The following is a 10,942-nucleotide window of genomic DNA, read 5'->3' as shown; positions in this document are numbered from 1 at the left end:
AAAAAATGCAATATCTGTGAAATACATAAAGTGAAGTGAAATAGAATGATATATTTCTGTATATGGTATGTTTCCCATACTTTTCAAGTCTTAAAACTTCGGGATTCTAAATCACAACAGCTTCCTTTCTGATGCGCAGGTGGTAGGAAAAGAGTCTGGGGCACACAGAGGTCCTGCTGCATGCCCAGCATCAAACAGCTGGTAAGTGATAGATACAGGATTCAAACCAAGGCCTGTGCACCTCAAGAAGCTGCCTCTGAATGGTTAGCCCAGTACTTCCTGACCTTTTTCATATCACAGGGCAGAAAGAAAATAAAAATTGTTGTTTAACGCATTGGGGGAAGAGGATGAAGCTGTTTGGGATCAGGACAAGTGGCCCCAGGCTGAATGGCTGTCATTCCAGAGTTTTGCACAGCTCACCCATTCACACAATCTGCAGCATGCAAGTGGGGAGTCTGCTCAGACAGCCAACTTTCATTTAATGAACATTATTCACCCCCTTACAAGGTTAAACAGTGGTGTTTAAGGACAGGGCTCTTGAGCTAGACCACCTGGTTTTGAATACCTATTTTCCAGTTGTTAGACCTTGGGTGAGTTGCTCAAGCTTTTTGTGCCTCAGTTTCCTCATTTGTAAAATGGAGATGACAGCATAGTTGTAACTTCCAGTTGAAAGCAGCTACACTCCCATGGTTCCTAAAGAAGAAAGGAAGTGGTGAAACGTGTGGGGGCATTTCCGAGCTCAAGGTGACCCACATGGCTTTATGTGATGGCAGATTGGGAGGCAGCAGCTCCTCAAACCCAGTCCTTGAATGAAAGCTGCAGATACCCTTGCCCATTCTCTAGGCAAGGCTATGCTTGTCTGATGGGAGACTGCTTTTCCTACACAGACTGATGAATGGTGGAGGACCCACCTGAATCAGCTCCCAGAAGGGTAAGTCAAGAATACAGAGCTGTTGAGAAAGCCTCAACTAAACCTTATTGAATTTCTCCTTGTATTTCAGCATTTTGGGAATCATTTCCTTGGCATGTGTTTATCCTTGACATTTCTGAAATCAAACCCCACATCTCACAGGCATAGTTCAGAGAAGGAAAAGGTAACATTGATATCCCTGTCTAAAATACTATGCCAGATTTCCCAGAAATCACTTGACATTTCAGGTTCTTTTAGTAAATGAGCTGAATGGACCAAAAAAGTAGGTAAACAGAAACATACCTCTAATTCAGGAAGACCATGTGTCTTCATGGCCCCCTCTAGACTCATGCAAGGCCCAAGAAGAGGCTTGTTTTCTTAGCTGTTCAACCACAAGCCAGTTTATGGTTCTCTTGTCCTTTTACCTTAGTATGGAAAGACTACATCTGCTGGTGCCAATGAATGTGGTGATCTAGAGGGAAGGGACTCAATGCTTTGGTGCTGGATGAATTGGAGTAGAGGCCAGATGCCCACTTGATGGGCTCCTTGGCAATCTGATGGGAATTCTCAGCATCATCATGTCCCCTTGCTCCTCTCTTTCCTGGAGTCCTGGAAGTCACACCTCCCAGACCCAGGATGGAGTGTCCACCTCCTCCCTATGTTGTATCTTGAGGTTTGACATCATTGAGCCAGGAACAGGTTCTGGGTGAAGCCTTACAGTGGTAACCCCACTGTCACCCCCAAATTGGTAGCATCCACATGCCTGATGGTTCTTACCTTAGTTTCTGCCTAGTTATCCTTGCCTAGGGTCAAATTCTTCTAGTCCAGGGACTTTGTCCTGAGTCCTAACTCAGGGTTTAGAAACGAAGCCTTTCCCTACTAGCCTCTCTTCTTGGGGGTGGATCCAGCTCACTGTGGCTTGTCCGCTTACTGGAGTCTCTGCTGATACTGGCTGCGGCTTTGAGATGGGCCTTATGCTCTGGGGTAGACCAAAGCTTGATGATCCACATCAAGTTTTCTGTTTTTTAGATACTGTGCCTTCACAGCCTAACTACCTTTTGGAGAGCAGCCTTTTCGCTAGCTTTGTTTGCCAAGCCTTGACCTACCTGAGCTCAGCTCCCCACCTGCATCTGGTGGTTCCAAGTCTCAGCAGGCATAAAGCTTTACTTTGTTTAAATGTCCTCAGTCTGTTGGACTGAACAACCCATGGAGCTTTTCTGACCTGGGATCCTCTGAGTCTATGAAGGCTGTAACAGCCTCTGGCATTGGTGGAGGGCTTTACAGTATGCTGAGGCTTTTTGCAGGTCATCTTCACATTCCATTGGGGCCTTGCATGAATTTGGAGGTGGGATACTTCTTTGATGTGTATATAGTTTCCTAGAGCAAACAGCATCCCAAATGTGGTTCAAAGTTCAACGTTTAGCTGAACCTCAATTCCCTCTCTGCTTTGTGCCTCAAGAGAAGACAGCTTTACTTCTAACATTAGGGTCCCACTTGAGATACCCCAGGTAGGTATTTTTTTGAGGGTATATCTCCTGTGGATTTGTTACCTGGGGCTAAGTTTCTTTTAAATGAGATGGTGTTCAGAGTCAAGTGTTTAGAGAATGACTGGGATTTTGTAATTTTCATTCAATTACGTAAACCTTGTACCTCCAACATAGTGTTTATCAGAATAGCTTAGTGCTTATAAACATGGACTCTGGGCTCAGAAAGACTCAGGTACCTGTGGCATAGGCAATTCCATTTCACTTTTCCTTTTGGTAATGGAACACAGGAATAATCCATTCCCTAACTTCCCCTGCAGTGAAGTGGGACAGAAAGATGATGTATGCCTGGTAGCTAAGACCTTTTAAGTAATTCTCATTTCTTTCCCTTTTTTCTCCTCAGTTGGCTGGATAGAGAGGACCAAGAAGAGAACTCCAATGCAGGAGGAGGTTAGGCCCCCCAAAAACTGCATGGGAGACCCCTTGACACATATCCAATAGAACATGAGCAAGAAATACATATCTTATTGTGTTTTAGCCACTAAGATTGGGAGTTATTTGTTATGGCAGTTGGCCTTTATTGAATAATACAGTTATGAGGCTAGTTCTACAACTAACTACATGACCTTGGCCAAATCCTTGAATTTTTCTGGGCCTTCTCATCTGTATGAAATTTTCCTGGCAGTCTTGTGGTCATAAGCACGTAGGTGTCTTCCAGGAAACAGTATGCTTGTCCACAGTAACTCACTTACCCATTGCCTTTCTCATTGTTCCCCCAAAGTACTGGACTTGATCTGGGCTTTTGTACTTGCTGTTACTTTTTCTTATGAAACTTTTCTCTCAGGTCTTATGGATCACCTCTTTCTCCTTATATAGGGCCAATCTTTGACATCACATCTTCAAAAAAGCCTTCCCTGGTGACTCAGTTAAATCAGCATCCCTCTCCTCCCATTCTTTATCCCAAGTGGCCAACTTAATTTTCTTTGTCGCCTCTACTTCTATCTGAAAGCAGATTATTTATATATTGGTTAATAAGAATATTATATATTATTCCCCAACCAGAATGTTAGCTCTATAAGGGAAACACTTTTGCTAGGATTTCCCTGGAGCATAGGAAAGACATAGGAACATTGTAGGTGCTCAGTAAATACTGATGAATGTACAGGTCAAATGCTGTTAGGATTACAGGAGGTCATTATGTAAAAAATTTGGCACTTGACCTGGTACATGGCACGTGCTCAAAAATAGCAGATGGTGGTGAGTATCTGATTGTATGGAATTTCTGTTCACTTCACATGTCCCTATTTTCCACCTAGTTGTAAGTCTCTCAAACTCTCAAAGTCAGAAACTAGATCTCATTTATCTCTGCTTCCCAATGAACCTTGTACACAAGAGGTGACCAATAAATATTTGTGAAGGGAACATTTGAAGAGAACCTCAAATTGTGTCCTTGATCTGGTACATTCAAAGACCAATGAAACCATCCTTGTTCTAAAAAAAAGTAAACCTTTTTATTAGTATATTTATTTTATATATAAAAGAAATACAAAAAAAAGAAACACAAAGAAAATGCTTTTATGGCAAATCAGATTTGTCGGTGCCTTCAGCTTGGGCTCCAGGCTCCGTCCCGCTGGGTGACAACAAAGTCCGCCGGTTATAATGACCCTTGATGATTCCTGTGTTGTTGTTCTCATGGAGTAGCTGCTTCTGCCTTTGCCTATTGAGGGACTGGACAAGTCCCAGGACAACCGCAGCCAGGGAGTACTGCCCAGGCAGTCTTCTTGGGGGCAAGATGAATGGGTTGGGTTGGACTCTTCCCAGCAGAAAGTACGTTTTGATTTTTCCTTCCTGTTCACTGATGCCCTTCACATAGATCTCCCCTCGGTAATCAAAGGCAAAGCCCTGGTCCTTCAGGATGAGATAGGTCTCCTCTGGGACTTGGATCCGGCCACTAACCCCTGTGCTGTCCATTCGGCTTGCCAGGTTCACAGTTTTGCCCCAAATATCATACTGTGGTTTCTTAGCGCCGATAACGCCAGCTACCACTGAGCCATGGCTGATGCCTAGGGGGTGAACCAAAGGAGCAAGAAGTCAGAGGCAGAAGAGGTACACTGGGGGTGTCAGAGGGAGAAGAGGGACATTGGGGTGTCTGGACCCCTCCCTGGGATAGTGATCACTATGTGTGAGGTCTCTGTGGATGAACGGGAGGGTTCAGATCCTGCCCCCAGTCACTTATTAGATTACCTATTTGGACCTCACTTTTCTCATCAATAGACTGGAAATAATTAAAGGAAGATTTAGTGAGATCATATAAATAAAACCACTGTGGCATAGTGCCTGGCAACCAGTGAGTGTTCAATTGAATATAATTATTATTTTCATATGAACACTGACTTGTCTCAGTCTATGGGATGATCAGAGCATGGACCAGAAGTCAGGACCCTGGGATCTCCTGCTTCTACTGACACAGTGCTCTGAGAGTCTGGACAGACATTTTTCCTCTCTGTTTTAGCCTAGGTCCTCAGTATCATTCCCTTGGTCCATGGCGATGGCTTTCTAACTGTCCTCCCTGTCTCCTCCCTTGTCCCCTTGACCTCATCCTCCATACTGCTGCAGGAGCAGGAGAGCTCTTTCTGATCAAGTTGCACATCTGATCAAGTTATGACCCACTTAAATATCTTCCAGGGCCCCTTTCACTTACAGGATAAAGCCAATGATCCTTAGAATCACAATCAAGAACCTCTCTCATATGGCTTTTGCCTGATTTTCCAGCCTCATTTGTCCCACTCTCTTCCTTACTGCTGCGTTATAGCCACACTGAACTGCTGGAGTTTTCCTAACCTTCCAGCCAGTTACCCACCTTTGTGCCTTTGTCCTGACTTTCTCCGTGCTTGGGCTATTACTTCCCCACACTTCCACAGTTTATCTGGTAAATACTTTTAAAGACAGTTTCAGTGCCTCCTTTGCTAGGAAACACAGAATTCTAGAAATGGTAGCATTTCACCAAACATGTTAGTGGGCATGTGTGTCTCTAATAGACACAATTATTTCATTCTACAAACATTGACTAGACACTTGCTATGAGCCAGGTACAGTCCTAGGCACTGGGGATATGGTGGGAAAGGAAAGAAATACAGCCCTGGTCCCCATGGAATTTACCTTCTACTGGGGAGAGATAGAAAATAATTTTACAGGCCGGGCGCGGTGGCTCAAGCCTGTAATCCCAGCACTTTGGGAGGCCGAGATGGGCGGATCACGAGGTCAGGAGATCGAGACCATCCTGGCTAACATGGTGAAACCCCGTCTCTACTAAAAAATACAAAACACTAGCCGAGTGAGGTGGCGGGCGCCTGTAGTCCCAGCTACTTGGGAGGCTGAGGCAGGAGAATAGCGTAAACCCGGGAGGCGGAGTTTGCAGTGAGCTGAGATCTGGCCACTGCACTCCAGCCCGGGTGACAGAGCAAGACTCCGTCTCAAAAAAAAAAAAAAAAAAAAAAAAAAAAAAAAAAAAAAAAATAATAATAATAATAATAATAATTTTACAAATGTAACATAATATTAATGAGTGATTAGGACTACAAAGAAAAATCAATGAGGGTAAAAGAATGGAGAAAGATGAAAGAGTATATTTTGGAGTAAGGGGGTTAGCAAAGACCTTGTTGAGGAGAGATTTGAAGAAAGTGGTGGGAATAGCCATGCAGGTATCTGGGTAAGATTATTCCAAGCCGAGGCAAAAGCAAGACACACAAACACACTGATATAATTGACTGGAAATTTGAAAATCTCACTCTATAGAGTACATGGGAATCACAATGATAGTTAGCTCTTTAAAATTTGCAGAGGACTTTGACAGCCAATATCCCATTTGATTCTCGTATTATTATTGTGAGGTAGGGAGGCAGAGGAGGTAATAATTTAACACCCAGCTTACATAGGAGGAAACAGAGACACAGAAGGTTTAAATGATTCACCCAAAGTGTTACAGCAGACCCAAAACACAAATTGAGATGCTTAATTCATTTGGGAAGTTAATTTTCCAACATCTGAGATCAGTGAAACTATATTAGGAGTATAATATGTCATGACAAGGGTTGACCCTGATTTGGCAACATCTTCAGAATTTACTTAGACTCTCTCTGCTCATCATTATGGTTCCCTTTTTATTCCTGGTTTAATTGTGTAGTCAACAATTTCAGAAATGACATTGATAAGATTGATGGAAGCTGTGGGAACAAGCCTTGAACATCCCATCCATAGATCAAAAACATAAAATATAAGCCCTTAAATGCAAAGAACATAAGACATATGGCATTCCTTAGATCTGACAAGTCAGGTATTGGTATTTCTTGACCTCTTTTTCTTGAAAGCTGCTAAGGTAGAAGCAGATAAAGTAAAATGGCATATCAGCCAGAAGATGTCTACGATGTGAGAACTGTAGCAAAAGTTATTTTAAACTGCACTCTGGCAGCCAAAATGTCATTGTCTCAGAGTTAGGAAATGCTGGAGCTGCTGCTGGTGTGACTGTTTGGCTGTGTGATCTTAGGCTAGTTACTCCCTTTTTCTACGCCCATGTTTACTCATCTACAAAATGAGAATGTGGACTAGACGGGGGTTTTCAGACTGCATTTTAGGAGATCATTGAGGCTCAGTAGAGATGTGGAAGGAATGGCAAATTATAAAGGATTATTATTGATTGCAGTGATTATTGTTATGTTGTTGCTTTGCACAATGGTGTCTTTAAGCCCAAAGAAAGGGCGAGCTTTGTAGCTGAGTAAAGCCTGTCCCTGGAAATATATTATCTACCATCCCCAGGAGTAGAATCGTGCTTTTGTTCTGAAGGAATTATCCTGAAGACTCTGAGAGCAATACAATGACCACGAGCATTGAGCTACCCGGGAGTCAGAATTAAATGACTGATTAGTCAGCTACATCTCTATGCACGACCTTGCATGGGCGGGCAAGTTGGAAGAGAGTTTCACAATAGTCTAGCATTTGCCAAAGACTGGCTGCTTTGTATTTCTGCACACAAGCCAGGATCCTACTCTTGTTTCCAGCATCTCGACTGAGAGGAAACTAAGAAAAGACCTGAGCTGACCCTGTCTCTATCCTTGGCAGGGTCATGCTAGGTCTATTGCATTCTGCAGGAAAAAGCTTCCCTGGATTGGTGCCCAAGGCAGGGGAGGGTCTGTCAGAGCAAGGTCAGCTGGCTCTATCAGGCCCCACCTGCAGCTGCTACTCACCAATCCGGAGTTCAAAATTGTTGAATGAATGCTTGTTGATCTCCTGTATGCTTTCTGTCAGGGCGAGTGAGAAGTCAGCCAGAGCACACAAATGTTCCCACTTGTCTTCACATTGCTGAAGCAAACACAAGGAGAAGAATTCATTTAATGTGGAATGTGGGGAACATTAACATTTCTGCAGCAGGGGCTTTACATACCAATCCAACCCTACCTGCACATCCCTTAAAGGAAATAATCATGTGGGTGAGCCCCTCTACCCTCAAGTCACTGGTATCTCAGAACATGGGAAGACATGATATTTGCTTGCAAGAGTGTAGTATATGTGGGTCATTGTGTTCCTTCATCCACATCTACACCTGTCTGTTCAGGTTGATGTAGCATCAATTCCTGAGTGTATGCTCACTGGTGTGTGTGTGAATGGGTGTGAGTGTATGTGTGTATGTGCGTGTGTGTTGGGGGTGTGTGGGTATGTATGTGTGTGTGTGTGTATGCTCCCATGTATGTGTAGCTTTTCCAATCTAAGAACTAGTTTCTTTGAATTACTCACAGTGTGTGTTCAAGGGATACATTTGCTTACAAAACTCCTAAGGGAAGTGCTGCATAAGGCTCTGGGCCTCTCTGAACCTCAGTTTCCAAATCTATAAAATGGGGTAAGCATACTTGCCCTTCCTACTTCGTAGGTATTGAATGACATTTTTTATATGAGAGAACTTTGTGCCCCTGTAGAACAGAGGTTAGCAAATAGTTTCAATAAAGGCCAGATAGCCAATATTTTAAGCTTTGTGAACTATATGGTCTTTGTTGTGACCCTCAACATTGCCATTTTAGCTTGAAAGGAGCAATAGGCAAAATATGAATAAATGGGCATGACTGTGTTCCAATGAAGTTTTATTTATAAAAACAGAGGGTGGGCCAGATTTGACCTGTGGGCTGTAGTTTTCTGATCCCTGCTGCACACATACCAAATAATAACCAGCCTGAGTTTTGTCCCAGATAGTCATTCTTGAAGTATTTTATTGTTTTTAGTTGGAAAAAAGCATAGGAAGGATTGGAAGAAATTGATGAGAATTCCATTTCCCCAAGTATCTGGACTCATATTCATTTAACACTAACTGAGGACTTTACTAGATGCAAGGCTCTGTTTGGGGAGCATGACATTATCTGAGATAATTCATCCATTAACCCTGAAAGGTAGACAGTGTTGCTATTTAACACCAGTGCCTGGAACACAGTCAACACTCCAAAAAGCAGCAGGTATTATTATTATTATTATGTAAGACTGTTGAAAGACAAAATAAAAATAAGAAAAAAGAAGCAAGTATTAGGGGTTTAGTAAGATCCACAATGAACTCACAATAGGGTATTTCTTGGCTCTTGATTTTGTTCAAGGGAACAATGAGGTTCAGAACAAAGCCTAGAAGTTTCTCAAAAAAGCAGCATGGCTTCATCTGGTAGACTCTACTTACCTTGGGGGCAAATCCACATCACATAACTATTACAATCCAGTCCATTAGATTTTCTCCCTATCTGTCCCCAAGGATCTTGGCGACAGAGGCTTCACCACCATCGGTGACATGACAACAGCAAGACCCCTGCATTGCGTTGTGGCTGAGTCCAAAGAGTCTTTTACCTGTTTTTCAGGTGACAGGCCTGACACGGCCATGTAGGTGCTGCCAATGGTCTTAATCTTTTCAATGTCTTGAAATCGGTCTTCACCAAGCAACTGAAAGAGAGCCAGGCAATGGTGTTAGCCCTGGTGTTTATTCTTCCAGCAGCCTGGGCCTCCTGAAAACAGACCCCTGGCTCACAATGAGCTACCTCTGATGGTTCAGCATCCTCAAGTTATCTGCTTTTCTCTCTGAGAATCATGCTTTCAGCCAGTCACATATATTTGATGAGCACTTGCTAAGGGTCAGGAGTGGAGATGGGTGTAGCCTGGTACTCTTTAGGAGGTAGGTCTGCCCCTTCACATGTAAGTCAGATCCTGTTTCTGCTCCTCAAAACCCTGCTATGGCTTCCTGTTTTACTCAAGGTCAAAGCCAGTCTTCACTGTGACTTGCAAGACTTGCCAAGACCTGTCCCCTCTCTTTTTGTCTCCCTCTCTCACTCTGCTCCAGCTGCACTGATCTCCTTTGCCCCTTGCCACACTGACCTGAGAACAAGCCAAGCCTGCTTCAGCCTCAGGACTTCTGCACCTGTTGTTCTCTTGCTGGGCTACTCTTCCCTCTGACAACTGCATGGCTTACTCCCTCACCTCCTACAGGTCTTTCTTCAAATCCCATCTTTGCAGTGCAGTCTTCTTGACCACCATATTTAAAATTGAACACAGCATCCCATCCCCACATACATATTTTTTCTTCCTTCCCCACAGACATATTCTTATCTTTCTTCCACGTTTTACCTTCTCTCCTTAGCACTTATCCCTGATATTGCTTATTTATTGTCCTCTTCCTCATGGGAATGTAATATTCCTGGAGTACATATTTTCCTCTGTTGTGTTTACTACTCAGAACCTGGTCAGAGTGTAGAGATGAATGAATGAATAAATGATTAAATGAAAGAATGGATACAATCCTGGGACATTTCCTCTACCTTTACCTGCGATTTGGGTTTTAATGCTGAGGGAGGGAAACCTTGGTGTCTTATTAGCAACGGTGGTAGGCAGAATAATGCTTCCTGAACCTAGACCCCAAAGATGCCCATGTCTTAATTCCTGGAACCTGTGCATATGTCACTTTACATGGCAAAAGGGACTTTGCAGGTGTAATAAGGCAAAGGATCTTGAGGTGGGGAGGTTTCCTGGATTATCTGGATGGGCTCGATCTAATCGCAAGGTCATTATAAGTGAAAGAGGGAAGTAGGACAATCAGAGAAGGAGTTGTTATGGTGGAAGAAGAAGTCTGAGTGACCTGATTGCTTGCTTTGCAGATGGAGGGAGAAGGCAATGAATGAACGAATGCAGGTAGTCTCTAGAAGCAAGAAAAGGCAAAGAAACAGATTCTCCCCTAGAGCTTCTGGAAGGAGCACAGCCCTGTAAGATTCATTTTGGATTTCTGACCTCCAAACAGTAAGATTATAGATTTCTGTTGTTTCAAGCCACTAAATTTGTAGTCATTTGTTATAGCAGCAGCAGGAAACTAATACAGTAACTATTCATTGAGTTCTTATATGTTGGATAAACAAGATACATGAGCTCTACCAACCCAAGTAGAGGGAGGTCAGATGTTAAAAATAAATACACAAAACATGCCCTAGTTCAATTTTAATAGAGTTTATGTTGGAAACGTACAGGGTAGATGGATGAGGAG

At 43.2% G+C, this 10,942-nt stretch overlaps 1 protein-coding gene across 2 annotated transcripts in view; it reads right to left on the bottom strand.

The window, feature by feature from the left end:
• Positions 1 to 3,880: 3,880 nt before the first annotated feature.
• ADCY8 (adenylate cyclase 8 (brain)) overlaps positions 3,881 to 10,942 on the bottom strand; it is a 263,079-nt gene continuing 256,017 nt past the window's right edge. Inside the window, exons 16-18 of one of the 2 annotated variants that reach the window (XM_011938168.1) lie at positions 9,265 to 9,357; positions 7,635 to 7,749; positions 3,881 to 4,457 (exon numbers count right to left, since the gene is read on the bottom strand). In XM_011938168.1, coding sequence (XP_011793558.1) covers positions 3,970 to 4,457; positions 7,635 to 7,749; positions 9,265 to 9,357 — 696 coding nt within the window. In that variant the 3' untranslated portion in view covers positions 3,881 to 3,969. The remainder of the gene's footprint in view (positions 4,458 to 7,634; positions 7,750 to 9,264; positions 9,358 to 10,942) is intronic. The other variant, XM_011938169.1, reaches the window with a different exon arrangement.

The sequence above is a fragment of the Colobus angolensis genome, unplaced genomic scaffold (genome assembly GCF_000951035.1).
Source record: "Colobus angolensis palliatus isolate OR3802 unplaced genomic scaffold, Cang.pa_1.0 Scaffold17, whole genome shotgun sequence".
NCBI lineage: Eukaryota > Metazoa > Chordata > Mammalia > Primates > Cercopithecidae > Colobus > Colobus angolensis.
This window is presented reverse-complemented; position numbering and strand designations above follow the sequence as displayed.